Genomic DNA, 14,942 nt, shown 5'->3' with positions numbered 1-14,942 from the left:
GGGGCCTGCCCCCCCCTCCTGCGCACCGCCCACAGCGTACTGACCCGCTCGCCCCCGGAGCTGGTCGCCGAGATTGTGCTGGTCGATGACTTCAGTGATCGAGGTAGGACCTGCCCCCCACATTCCACCCAGTGACTTGCCAAAGGGAAGGCAGGTTGTCCCCACATCGGTCCCCACATCAGCAGTGTCAACATACAGACCACCCCTTACTGAAGGTTCACTGTGTGTTGGGCCATGAGTCTTGTACTGTATGCGACACCATCTCATTTAATCCTCACAACAGCCCATGAAGCAGGTTCTGTTTTCTCTCTTTATGTCAGTTCAGAAATGAATTAAGCTGCAAAGAAAAGAAAACCTGGTAAACAGTAGCTTAAAGAAGTGAAGGATTCATTCACTTACCACTCTACCTCTCTGTCTGTCTGTCTGTCTATTACATAACAAGACATTCAGAATTGGTACAATTGGCTGCTTGAGGCCATGTCATCAAAGAACCTGACTTTTTCTCTCTTCCTGTGCCTCATCCTCATGGTCACAGAATGATTTTTTTTGGAAGTCTACCTTTTGAACAGGAGAAAGGGAGAAGAGCAAAGGGCAAAAAGCCTCTTCCTGCCCAGGAATATTGGCAGGAATGTTCATGAAAGTCACTTCAGAGACTTCTGTCCAGAACTCTGACACCTGGGCACCCCTATCTGCGAGGGAGGCCTAGAATATGAGTGTTTTGGGGTTTGACCTGTTTAGTAGAGGTAGGAGAAGAAGCCGAGTAGGGCTGTCGGGTAAGCCCACCTACAGTATCTGCCACAGCATTCTACAGATGAGAAAACTGAGACCCAGAGATGGAAAGTGACTCATCCGTGGTGCCCAGCCCTTAGATGGTCGTCTGGTGACCCAGCCACATCTGTCTGGCCCCAGGCATGCAATCATAAGCACATGCAGAGCCCTTAGCTATGAGTCTCTCCCTGTGGAGCAATTCTCAGCCTTGGGTTTAGCATATAGATGTGGGGCCAAAAATGAAATCCAAGAAAGGAATAGCCCTCCAGCCAGGGGCCTCATATTCTTTGCATCAAAGCTTTCACCAGTTGTAACAAAATCAAAAAGAGCCCTTTTCTCTGCTCACCTCTGGCAGAGACACTAATAAGCAGCCAGGAGAGGGAGTGTAAGTGCACTCCGGAGTAATTATGGCTGACGGTTTCAGGAGCTCATCACCTGCCCATTGCCCCTCTTTAATACTGCATTCTTAATTATATGTCTTCAATACAGGGGCCTCCGCGTGTGTATGAACTTCTAACTCGGTTCTTACACAACCGTAAGGTCTTTCCCAGCCCTTGACATACACATATTCTCATGGCAACCTTCACTTTTGCGTTTACCCCTTATTCATTACATTACTTATTTGTAAAATGCTTATTTGTAAACCTGGGCTTGTTGCGTGTCTCCCCTTCTAGGGGGTACATCCTGAGAGCAGGGACCACCATGTCGGTCTTGCTCACCACTCGTCCCCAGCTCCTTAGGCACACAGTACTTACTACACGTTGGGTGAATGATCAGAGCTTGTCTCTGTTCCATTAGCACGTTTGCCATGGTTACAGGCGCCTTGGGCACGAACAACTTGCGTCCATGAGGTGAGGTCTGTGAGCCCACTGACAGCAGGTGTGTGTCTTCCTTTTCTGGAGCCCTGCACATTAGCAGAGAGCCTGGCAATAGTTAGCTCTCTGACCCTGGCCCTGCCACGTACTGTGACCTTAACCCAGTCGCTTAACCTCTCTGTGCATCAGTTCCTGCTTTCGTAAAATAGGATCATGATAGTACCTATTACCTCTTAGGTCGCTGTGACCATTAAATGAGTGAATAGATGTAAAGTACCTAGGACAGGACCAGGCACAGGGTGAACATTAAAAGTAAACATTTGGGCCAGCCAATGGTATGGTGGTTAAGGCAACTGGATCCCTTGTGGGTGACTGTACAGTTCAAGTCCTGGACCAAGAGGCTTGAAAAATGCACCCGATGTGTGTGCATACATGCCCAAAATCCCAAGAGGAGAATAGAGGAGAAGGGATTGTGGTGTGGCCATCCCTTCTGGGACATGCTTTCTCATTCTCTCTCTCTCTCTCTCTCTCTCTCTCTCTTACTCTCACTCTCTTCAGCAAGTGCATGTGCCCTATAGCTAATTTTTTTAAAAAGCAAGCATTTAAGTGTAATATTATCACTGTTATTGACATTATTTGTGGCTGGTTTGCTTCAGGAATGAAGTTTACAGAGAGGTATAGGTATAGGCTCCCTTTCCTCTGAGTGAAGGGATTTCCAAATTGTAAAACACTGAATGAACTGGCTATTATCTCCTCTACCACCTAAATTGTCTTCCTGTCTGTTCACCCCACTCTTTGAACAATAGCAGCTACCCTTTAGGGGCAGTTCCAGTATTCCAGTCTCATATGTCATCTCACTGATTCTCAACAACCATCTCTCAGGGAGACCTAGGGATCCTTGGTCTCACATGAGGAACCTGGGGCTAAGTAACCTGTCCAGAGCCACACTGCACACCCAGGTCCTTGGGTGCCAAGCCCAGAACATGCACCGCCTTTTCCTCCTCCTCTTCAGCTTTCTTTCGCCCAGTCTCCTCTCCCAACCTCATCCTTTTGCCAGTTTGGACTTGCTCCCCACAGGCCAAGAACTCACAGCCAAGGAAAGGGGGGGGGAATGAATTGTTCACATAATTCATTGATATTCTGCAGCATAAACCGCCTCTGCCATTTAGGGTCAAATACGCAAACCTTCCCTCCAGGATGGGCCACCCACTCCCGGCAGGCTCACCCTGCACCCAGTCTCAGGGCCAGGCAGCCAGGACTGCACTCCCTCTGGCTCCCGCTCTGTGTAGCAGCCCTGGCAGGGCTCCCAGTCCTGGGGCACACCAGGCAAGCGCCGTCCACTGCAGGATCCTCATGCACTGCTCTCTGCCTGGGCACTTCTCCTCAGCTCTCGGCACATCGGCTCCTCTTTGCCATCTTCAGTAAGACCTCCCACCACTGCCGTTAATCACTATCTCCATGTGTGAGCACTTGGCTGTTTGTTGACCTATTTATTCATTGTCAGTCCTCCCGATAGACAATGTGTGATCCAGAAGTTGGTAATTAGTAAGTGTCTGTGAATTAGTGAACAAACGGGTGAGGAGGAGGAAAGGGAAAATGGCAGCTGCATACACACACACACACACACACACACACACACACACACGAAACTATCACTAGCAACAGGGTCATCTTCATCCAGCAAGACAGACGTGGCTGTGGATGGCGCTGTTCCTACGGTGACTGCTGCTGCTCCACATTGCCGTAATCTCTCGGGCTCAGGGTTGTAGACTGTAATACCGAAGCCCTAGCTACGGGGGTGGAACCACAGCACTAGGCAGCATCCCTCCATGAACATCACAGGGCACCGTGGCATTATATTCTCCAGAGGCAGAATAAACCAAGAATCAGCTGGATTCGAAACAAGCACTTCTTAGGGACCAGCAGATGGCGTAATGGTTACATTGCTGGACTCCTACGTAGTTGACCACGGTTCGAGTACTGAACCTGGTGGCTTAAAACTCATGCCAGATGTGGGACCAGCAGTTAGCGTAATGGCTATGTCGCTAGACTCCCACGTAGTCAACCGCAGTTCAAGTCCCGGATCCAGTGGCTTAAAACTCATGTTGGGTGTGTGTGTGTGCGTGCCCCAGATCCCGAGAGGAGAACAGAGGAGAAGGGATTGTGGCATGGCCATCCCCCCCTGAGGAGTGATTTCTCGCTTTCTGTCTGTCTGTCTCCCTCTGTCTGTCTGGCGAGTGCACGTGCCCTATAGCAAAAACCTCTCAAAAAAAAAAAAAACCTCATGCCAGATGCATGTGTGGGCGTACCCAAAATCCCAAGAAGAGAATGAGGGAGAAGGGATTGTGACGTGGCCATCCCCCAGGGGGGTGATTTCTTGCTTTCTGGCTTTCTGTCTCTCTAGCAATGTTCATGCCCTATAGCAAAAACAAACAAAAGAGGTGCCCAGGGACCAGCAATTGGTTTAATGGCTACATCCTTGTATTCCCATGTGATCAACTGCAGTTCCAATCCTGGACCCACTGGCTTAAACTCATATCGGGCGCATGTGCATGCATGCCCAAGATCCTGAAAGGAGAATGGAGGAGAGTGGATTGCAGCATGGCCATCCCCCCTGAGGGGTGATTTCTCACTTTCTATCTCTCTGTCTCTCTGGCAAGCGCTCGTGCCCTATAGCAAAAACCCCCCCCCCCCCCCCAAAAAAAAAGGTGCCCAGGCAGAGAACAGTGCACAAGATTGTGGTTTCTGTCTCTGTCTCTCTGGCAAGTGCACGTGCCCTGTAGCAAAAATCTCTCTTAAGAAAATGAAAAAGGAGACCAGCAGATGGCATAATGGTTGTTGCTGGACCCCCATGTAGTCAACCATGGTTCGAATCCCAAACCAGGCAGCTTAAAACTCACACCAGGTGCATGTATGTATGTGTGTGCCTAAGATCCTGAGAGGAGAATGGAGGAGAAGGGATTGCAGCGTGGCCATCGCCTCTGGGAGGTGATTTCTCACTTTCTGTCTCTCTGTCTCTCCAACAAACATATGCGCCATATAGCAAAGACAAAAGCAAAAACAAAACAAAACAACAAAAAAAAAACAACTCTCTCTAAAAAAAGAAAGTAAAGAATTTTGAGATCATCTAGGCCAGTGGATTTGACCCTCCTCTCAGAGCAGAGGAGCCCCAGAGATGCTGGGCGGGGGGGGGGGGGGGGGGGGGGGGGGGCAGGCATGGGGAGTGTGCTGTAAGGGGCAGCAGCTGAAGAACCCCACAGGCACAGGTGCGGTTCAGGTACCTCTCCTGGCCCAGTCTACATTTGTTGTCTGAAAAAAGTGTTCACCAGGAGTTGCTCCACTGCTTAAAAGTGTGCGAAAACCACAGGTGTAATTCAGTCCGTTCGTTTTACAGATGGGAAACCCATAGCTTGGAGCTGTGGGAAGACTTAACTAAGAGCACACAGTTAGCTGCATGCAGAAGGGGGGTAAGAACCCTGACTCCAAGCTGCTGGTGCAGCCTTGTTCCTCTTTACCTCAGCTGGTTATGAGACCCATCTGCAGAAGTGCATTACTCCTTTCTAGTTCCAAGGGCAATTCTCAATTCATTACTTTACCATTGTATTGAAGGGCAAATTTCTGGGTTAGCAGGTGGTGTGGAAGTTAAGGCAGCTGGATCCTACATGCCCAACTGCACAGTTCTAGTCCTGGACTGGTGTCTTAAAAATCATGCTTGGGTTGGGACCAGCAGATGGCCTAATGGCTATTTTGCTGAACTCCCATGTAGTCAACTGCGGTTCAAGTCCTGAACCCGGTGGCTTAAACTCACGCCAGGCATGTATGCATGCATACCCAAGATCCCGAGAGGAGAATAGAGGAGAAGGGATTGTGGCATGGCCACCCGCCCTAGGGGGTGATTTTTCGCTTTCTGTCTCTCTGTCTCTTTCTGTCTTTCTGGCGAGCACACGTGCCCTATAGCAAAAGCCTCTCAAAAAAAAAAAAAATCATGCTTGGCACATGTGCGTGCATGTCCAAACTCCCAGGAAGAAAATGGAAGAGAAGAGATTACAGCGTGGCTATCTACCCCACTCACCAGCCCGCCCGGGGGTGGGAGGGAGGTCTCACATTTTGTCATTCTCTATCTCTGGCCAATGTGTGTGTCCTATAGCAAAAACTAAAACAAAACAAACTTTTAACTAAGAAGAGTTCACAGCTCAGTGTCACACTGAGCTAATCGCAGGCTACTATAATGATTTGTACTTCTAATATCTCAGTTTCATCAAAATTATACTCAGTGGTAAAGATAATACCTATCCTTCTTCCAAAAACAGCAAAGAAAAGGGACGTTTCATGACACTTTCCAAGTGCATCTATTTCTCTAGGGAGCAAAAATATTAATTCCGTGGATCCAGTGTATCATCCCCACATCTTTCTAAGACAGAGAACAAGTACTGTCCCATTTCGCAGCTGAGAATGAAAACTGAGGCCCCTGGTTGCTGCCCTTTTTTACTTGCCAAACCAGGCGTGGAGCCTGGAGGACTCTTACCTTGCACCCCTCAGTCCTACGCGTGTGCTGTCAGATTTTGCAACCTACAGTTTTCAGAAAAGCAAAATCATTATTCTTGTTTCGAGAAGGAATTCTCAGGGCGGCTTTGGAAGAAAACTTACTCAGCTGTGATTGTTTTAAAAATGAGATTTGGGAGAAACAATTTCAGAATTATGGAGAGACCTGTCTCAAGCACAGCAAATATGGGCCATCGTCAAAGACAGATTTCTCTGGGCCACGCTGGCAGCAGCAGTTCTCGGAGTTGAAATTCATAGATGCTAACTAGAAGCTAGATTGGCGCTGCCAAGCAGACGGCATTTTCCTCTGAAACGAGTCTCCTCCAGGATCCTCAGGGCAACTAATTGTAATTCAGCAAAGGGTCGAGACCTCGGGTAGGAGATGAAATTGGAGCGGATGAATTCTTGAAATAATATCCAGAGCTTCGTGCAGGCAGCATGAGGGACTGGAGTGTAGGCAGTCGCTGACATCGAAATAATCCCGCCCTGCTTACAAATAGACGCTACAGAATTTTCCAGGGGTCTCCAAAAGCTCTTCAAATGTAAGGGCTTTGCTCAAGGATTAGGAGGACATGGAGGTGGTTTTGTACTTGTAGGAGAGAGAGGTGAAGGTGCAGGCTGGCAGACCTACCTCCGGGTGGCCTATTTATTAGGGAAAACAAAAAAGGCCTGTGTTCCTTTGTTTGTCTGTTTTCCTCTTCTCCTTCTCTCCATTCTCACACAGTGTTGCTTTTCTAGAAAACTGGGGTATGTAGCAATAAAGAGGGTGCTTGTCTTTGGATGAACCGTGGGCTGTCTGGAATGATGAGAGGTACGGTAGTGAAGCCGGATCTCATGGTCAGCATTTTTTCCAGTTCACCCCCTTATCAGTAAACAGACAAAAACGTACAGAGAGACGGGTTCTCGACAGGAAGTCTTAAGAAAGCCTGTGCGAAGATATTGACAGGTCCTTGGCAAAGGAGGACATTGGTGCTGGGCCTTCACTCTCATGGTAGAGACCCTTGCCAGCGAGGCCAGGGTCAGAGGTCCTCTTCCCACGATGGGCCAGTGAACTCTGACCTGCACTCGCTCACCACGCCAGTCATGGGAACACAGCAGGGAAATCCATTCTGCTCTGACCGACTGCATTTCACACACCGCCCTTGACACTGCACAGTGAAGACCTAGTCCTCGTTTCTCGTCATCTCTCTATAGCCTTAGTTTACTTTCAGGGCCACCACAACTGTCAGCCCATTCCCCACTTCCATTCTGTTGTTAGGTTTGGGTTTTTTTGTTTGGGGTTTGTTTGTTTGTTTGTTTGTTTTTTGGCTTTTTTGCTTTTACCTTTTTTGAATTTTGTGCTGCTTATTTTATTTTTCTCTACATTTGTCTTAATTTATCAAAGTAATTCACATTCATATATTCAGCAGTATTCATGAGATGACTCTGCCTGACGTTCTGCTAGGTGCTAGGATGTCAGCGGGAATAAAATAGGCTTACCTCAAATGCTCACTGCCAAGATGGGAGAGAGACGAGACTGGGAACAATTGTAAGACTGTGGAGTAGGTCTCCCTGGTAGAGCACAGAGGAGATCTGGGAAGACGTCCCATAGAAAACCCCAGCTAAACTCAATCTAGAAGGATAAGCAGATATCACCTCTCAGAGTAGAGAGAAGAAAGGTTCCAGACAGAGCGAGTAGCATGGGTTTAGCTAGGGATCAAGGAGAAAGTGTGGGAAGTACAGAAATCTACGACCTCACGACCTGGGGGCAGTCATTGTTAAATTATTGTTAATATCTAGGCTTTTTTTCCCTCCAGTTTTTTGTAATAGACTTTATTTTTTCACAGTTATTTATTTTATTTATTCATGTATTTATTTTAACATGGCCAGAGAAAGAGAGAGAGAAAGTGAGAAAGTAAGCCACCAGGACTCAAACCATCAAACCATGGTCAACCACATGGGAGTGTCCAGCATCTTAACCACCATGCCACCTGCTGGTCCCTAGACTTTATTTTTTAGAGCAATTTACATTCATAACAAAATTGAGCTTGAAGTATAGAGCATTGCCACATACTCCCCAAAGCCCTTTCTCCACCCCCCCCCCACAAGGCATCCTTCATTATCAAAATCCCACTTTAAAGTGGTACACTGACACCATCCTCCTGGAATCCATGGTGTGTATTAGGGTTCACTCTTAGTGCTTTGGGGGTGGACAAGTGCATAATGACACATCTCCTCCGTTATGGTTACATCCAGAATCGTCCAGGACCTGAAGAATCCTCTGTTCATCTTTCCCTCTCTCTGACCCCTGCAACCACCAGTCTTCTTCCTACCTTCGTCATTTTTTTTCCTTTTCAGAATGTCACAGAGTTGGAATCATATAGCCTGTAGCCTTTTCAGATGGTCTTCTTTGCTCATTTACTAATATGCATTTAAGTTTCCTCCATGTGACTTGATAGCTCATTTTCTTTTAACACTGAATAATATTCAATTGTCTGGATGGGCCACAGTCTATTTATTCATTCATCTGCTGAAGGACATCTTAGTTGCTAAGGACATCTTAGTTGGGCAATAATTAATGAAGCCGCTATAAACATTTGGGTCTAGGTTTCTATGTAGACAGAAGTTTTCAGCTGAATTAGGTAACTACCAAGGAACACGACTACTGGATCATATGGTCAGAGTATGTTTAGTTTTGTTTTTGTTTTTTTGTTTTGTTTCACTTGAGAGAGTTTTGCTGTAGGGCACATGTGTTACCAAAGAAACAGAGAGAGACAGAAAGTGAGAAATCACCACCCGAGGGGATGGCCACACTGCAATCTCTTCTCCTCCATTCTCTTTCTGAGATTTTGGACATGTACACACATGTACCCGAGTTTTAAGCCACCAGATCCGGAACTTGAACTGTGGTTAACTATATGTATGTCCAGTGACCTAACCATTACACCATCTGCTGGTCCCTGGTATGTGTAGATTTTTTGAGAAACTGCCAAGCTGTGCTTTTACCATTTTGTATTCCCCTCAGTGATCAATGATAGTACCCCATTGTCCCAAATCCTCGTCAGCATTTTAAAGTTGTCGGTGTTTGGGATTTTTGCCATTTTGATGGATGGATAGCAATATCTCATTGTGATTTTAATTCGAAGTTCCTAATGACATGGGATGTGAAACAATTTATGTTTATCTGCCATTTGTAAACTTTCCCCTTTTGTTCCCAGCGTTTTGATTTGCTTTATTTTTAATACTCTCCAAATTTCCCTCCAGTCTCACCCAAGTCGAGGTCATTTTTTAAATAATTATTTATTTCATTTGTATTTATCATTATTGTTAGTAGTATTGAATTCACCAGAGAGAAAGAGAGAGAAAGTAAGAAAGCAAGCCACCAAATCTAGGACTCAAACCGCAGCCATGTGGGAGTCCAGCGTCTTAACCACCACACCACCTGCTGGCCCTGAAGTTGAGGTAATTAATGTTAATGCTTTCGTGTGTATCATTCCAGGCCATTCTGCATAAACATACTAACATGTAAGAACCTGTAATGGCAGGAGCTCACGTGGATTGAGCTTTTACTATGTACTCAGTGCATTTAACTCACTCCTCATCACAGCACTGTTGTAAGTTCTGTCATGCCTGGAGTGAAAACCACTGGCCTCATCACTGTCAGACCTCTTGGTTTTACTTACTGATACAATAGTTTTGTCCCCACTTTACAAATGAGAAAGCCATGACACAGAGAAGTTAAGTTGCCAAGGTGTACTAAGCTCAGGAGCAGATCTTTGATTTTAAAACCGTGCATTTGGATTCCAGAACTTTTGCTCTTAATCTTCGTATGCCCTCCCCTCCTCCTTATTGGGATCATACTGCACACATTACTGTATAGTTCTTTTAGGTCAATAAGGAAGGAAGGAAGGAAGGAAGGAAGGAAGGCAGGCAGGCAGGGAGGGAGAAAGAAAGAAAGGAAGGGAGAAAGAGAGAGAGAAAGAGAGAGAGAAGAGAAGAGAAGAGAAGAGAAGAGAAGAGAAGAGAAGAGAAGAGAAGAGAAGAGAAGAGAAATGGACTAATTTGTTCTTTAGTAGCTAGATAAAATCCCATAGTGTGAATCTATGGCCTCTTTTCATTGCATTTCATGTAGTGGACATCCAATCACATGTACCTTTGTATTCTGGTTTCTTTCACTTAATTGTCCACAGTCTTGTCCCCTTTTCATTCTGAGATGACTTCCACCTCTCTCCTTCTCTGAGTCAGTGGAGAAAAGAGACAGGAGTCAGATGACACCAGAACACCCACTGCATTGTTGGCATAGGCTCACGCAGAGAGTGCAACGTGAGTCTCTTCCTACCTCTTCCTCCTGAACTAACCAGCCCATGGACCTGACTGCCTGTGACCCGGACATTGTGCACACGTGGAGAGAAGCACAGAGCCAGGCCAGCGGCACAGTGCCTGGCCTTACCTCAGCTTGTCATGTTCCACCTCCCAGCCACACTATGAGTGAAGCAGCGTTCCCTCCGTGGCAGTATGGGTGGTGGGGGGAGGCAGTTCCATCTTCTACACGCTAACACTGAGGCTCAGAGAGACTGTTAGCAGGTAGTTTAAACAGCGTACCTGTCCTGAGAGTGGTCACCTCCTCATAGGTAACTGCGGGAAGGACTGATCTTCCCCATAATGAGTTCCATAATCTTGAGAATCCCCGATCTTAAGAATCCATCTCTAGGGTGTCTTACCACTAAGAAAATCTACAGGCTTTCTTGATTGTCTTCTCCTTTAATATCCTTGACATCCTAAATGCTTCTCCCTCAGACTCCAAAGGAGAGAACCACTGAGATTAAAGCTCTTACAGAATATCAATTAGTTTATAATGAGAGAAATCTATAAACCTTTTGGTTGATGTCTGGCAGGAACACAGGATGCAGGAGTCAATATATGTATGGGATATTTTGTGCATCTTTAGGAAAAAAACAGGATTTTGTGAATCAAGCAGTGTATAAATGATTTACTGGGAGAGGGAAAAAAAGCAGTCAAATAAATCGCTCAGATTGCATCTGAAGCATCAAAAGCGCCGATGTTTGGGAAAGAATCGTTTCTGTAGTGGAAAATAGCTGCATTATGTTTTCAGAAAGGTGATGCTTCTATTGAGGTGGGTGAACCGTCTACATTTTAAAAACTTGGCACAGCCAGACGGTGCTAAATTGCAGATATTCTCCCGATTTTCTCGTGAGTATTAAAGTCTAACCTTTTCCACTGTTTTAGTGTTCCCTCAAAAACATAAGGGGGGGAGGGCAAAGCCCAATGGAGCATGATATTGGAGGTCCTTGGAATAAGGTCCCCAGGGAGAGGCTATGGAACTGCCCCCTTCTGTCGTAGTCTATCTTTAGACAGCTCCTGGGCCTCTTTGCCAGCTTAGGTCTATGTGAATTGTTATTTATTCAGGGTTTAAAGGGAGATGAGATTTGAGCCTGAAATAAAAATAAAAGGTTCTTTCATACCTAACTTCGTCTAGCACAAACCAACCAAGTCCTATTCACCTGCTCCATATTTAGCTCAATAAATGGGGAGCTGGAAGTCCTGATTTTGTCTGCATCACAAGGGGGAATAAACAATAATAGCAGTAATAATAATAATGCAGCATAGCAGCTATAAATAACTCTTACTGCGTGTCAGACACCGTTCTAGGTGACTTAAACACATTATATCTAATTTTATAGGAAGCCTCCTAGTAGCTAACATTTGCCTAAAGGGAAAATTCACACTGAATAGAGAGTTCAAATCAAAGTAAAAGAAATTAAGAAATTCCCCTCCCCACCCCGTCCCCATCCTAACTCCTAAAGAAAACAATAGCAGCATCTTCTTTTAGATAAAGATATGAAATGCTAGGGCCCACAGGTGGCGTGGTGGTTAAAGTGCTGGGTTCCTACAGGGCCAACAGCGAGTGTCAGATCCAGTGGCTTGAAAATCATGCTGGGCGCATGTGCGTGTGCACCTAAAGTCCTGAGAGGAGAATGGGAGAGACAGGACTGTGGTGTGGATGTCCCTCCTGAGGACTGATTTCTCACTTTCCCTCTATCTGTCTCTCCAGCGAATGCATGCACCCTGTGGCAAAAAGAAAAAGAAGATGTGATGGCATAGTGGTTACATCACCAGACTCCCACGTGGTTAACTGTGGCTCAAGTCCTGAACCCAGTGACGTAAAACTCACGCTGGGTGTGTGTGTGTGTGTGTGTGTGTGTGTGTGTGTGTGTGCCCAAGATCCTGAAAGGAGAATGGAGGAGAAATGGAGGAGAAGGGATTGCAGCATGGCCATCCTCCCCCACACCCCCAGAGGGGGGTGATTTCTCACTTTCTGTCTCTCTGTCTCTCTCTGTCTCTCTGGTGAGCACACATGCCCTATAGCAAAAAAAGAAAACTCTCTAAATAAATAACTAATTTTTCAGAAAAAAATATAAACTGCTCAGTCATGACCTTCAATACATGTCCGTATGTCTAATAGGTAATAGATATGTTCTGCTGTTTTCACTTATTATAACTGTTAGTCATAATATATAAATGACATTGGATCTAGCAAGTTCATGAAGCAGCTTGGCCAAAAAAACAAACAAAGGAGATATTAGCTCCAACACAGCAGTCTCTGACCATTTTGGGACTGGATTCATGGAAGTCAGTTTTTCCAAAGTCTGAGGGGTGGGAGAGGGGTTGGTCTGGGGATGATGGAAGCACATTACATTTATTGTGCACTTTATTTCTATGATTAGTACATTGTAATACATTATGAAATATTATACAACGCACCATAATACGGAATCACTGGGAGCCTTGAGCTTGTTTTCCTGCAGCTAGACTACAGTCCCATCTGGGGCTCCAATGAGACTGTCACTGGTCTGACAGGAGGTGGAGCTCAGGCAGTAACGCCAGAGGCAGGAGTGACTGTAAATGCAGATGAACCTTCACTGGCCCATGCTCAACTTGTGCTGTGCGGCCTGAGGGTTGAAAACCCCTGCTCTAACCCACTGCCCAGCACCAACCATAGACAGGCTCAAAATGAACCCATCACAAATAGAAGTACTTAAGGATTCTTCTCCATTTCCTTGCAGAACCCGGAGCTCCAGAAATGTTTAAGCATGTCTTTACCAGGCAACTACAAATCTGGAGCCAATTTTGTTTTGATTTGAATCCAGAGGCACCTTCAGATCTGTTAACATCGGAGGCTTAAAACGTTACCCATTTTCTAGCCAAAAAATAGGCAATGCCGACAGCTCTGGGGATCAGAAAGGCCAGATCTACACATTGATACCTCGCTTCTGTATTCCAAAAACTTCTCTAAAAAGAGAAAGTGGCAGCACTGTAAATCAATATGGTGCTCATGGGCATTGACAATTGAATTTCTCTTTTCTCACTCTCTCTTCTTCTCTTGCTTTACTATCTCAGATAGAAGAATCGCATGGAAATGTAATTCTTGCATTATTATATAGAACAAAGAACTAAGCTGATACAAGGCCACAGCAGCACCCTTTCCTCTGTGATTTAGTGACGTCGGTTCCTATAAATTATTAGCAGACTCGGGCTGCCTTTTCCAGGTTCTGGGAGCCTCACGTATACTCAGTTCCTTCTCCTGAAAGACCACAATATTAATTCCTCAAATGATTAAATAACAAAAAAATTTTTTTAATTCATTGGCTTCATAAATGCACACTTCCTCAGATTTATAATCAATCAGGAATCTCGAAATAACCAATAACTTCTATTGTCTGCTGTTTTCCCTCTACTCCTGGACTCGTTAATGAATGGGACTTACTGGGCATTGCTAATAATATGCAGTGAGGATGAAAAGAGGTGGAATTATAAAATTACACTTTCTTTCCAGTCTTCTTGGAAATTGTTTTTTCTATACGCTGTCAGAATATATGGTCTAGCATATTCGAAATAATAACTGCACTCCAGTCTCTGTTAATGGAAAACTCCAACTAACAATTCTCTTCCCAGAGCCTTCCCCACAGGCAGTGGATTTGTTTTTCTCAGGCAGGAGGGAAGAGCAGTCTGGGTCTTTCCCAACAAGTGTTTCCTGCTGCCGTGTGACAGCACTTAACCTCACAAGTGGCTCAAATGAGGTCTACGTAGACCTTCTTCCTGGGCAGAGGTGGCTCTAAATATTCTTTGTAGTAAACATAAAACCTTGTCTCCAGTCTCCCTTACCCACTGCCCATTCCTTGTAGTGCCAGCGGGGTCCCCTAAATCCAGACATGCTTCAGGCCTGTTCTACCTCCTCCTTTTCTCCATTCCAAGAGCCAGCACACTCTCTTTCTGTATAAACTCTACACATAGCACCCCCTCCATCAAGGGGGACATGTTCCAAGACCCCCATGGATAGCTGAAATACCAGCTAGGACTGGACCTTATATGCAGGACTGCACTATGTTTTTTCAGTCTGATAATAGAGACAGCTTCTGGGTGACCAGCTGGTGGGAAAAACACACATATGTGGACAGTGTGGACACAGGGATGATTTATGTCCTGGCAGGACAGAGCGAAGATTCCATCATAATACGCAGAATGGCATTTAGTTTTAAACAGATGAATTGTTTATTTCTAGAATTTTCCATTAATATTTTCAATTTGTGGGGCCAGCAAGTGACGTGGTGGTTAAGGTGCTAGACTCCCACATGGCTGATCACAGTTCAAGTCCCAAATCTGGCAGCTTGTCTTCTCACTTTCTCTCTCACTCTCTCTCTCATGCATGTGCCATGTAGCAAAATGGAAAAAAAAAATGATGATGATAAATAAAATTAAATAAGTAAATCATATATGTGTGTGTGTGCATATATATATATATACATATACATATATATA

The 14,942-nt window shown here is 45.4% G+C and overlaps 1 protein-coding gene across 1 annotated transcript in view; it reads left to right on the top strand.

Annotated features, from left to right (window-relative positions):
- The window catches only part of GALNT10 (polypeptide N-acetylgalactosaminyltransferase 10), a 195,972-nt gene that overhangs the window by 88,713 nt on the left and 92,317 nt on the right, over nt 1–14,942 (top strand). The window contains exon 5 of the mRNA XM_027766965.1: nt 30–103. Within this exon, the coding sequence (XP_027622766.1) occupies nt 30–103 (74 nt within the window). The remainder of the gene's footprint in view (nt 1–29; nt 104–14,942) is intronic.

This window comes from Tupaia chinensis, unplaced genomic scaffold, assembly GCF_000334495.1.
Source record: "Tupaia chinensis unplaced genomic scaffold, TupChi_1.0 Scaffold143796_1, whole genome shotgun sequence".
Taxonomy (NCBI): Eukaryota; Metazoa; Chordata; class Mammalia; order Scandentia; family Tupaiidae; genus Tupaia; species Tupaia belangeri.
The sequence above is the reverse complement of the archived record's forward strand: the minus strand, read 5'-3'. Positions and strand labels throughout refer to the sequence as shown.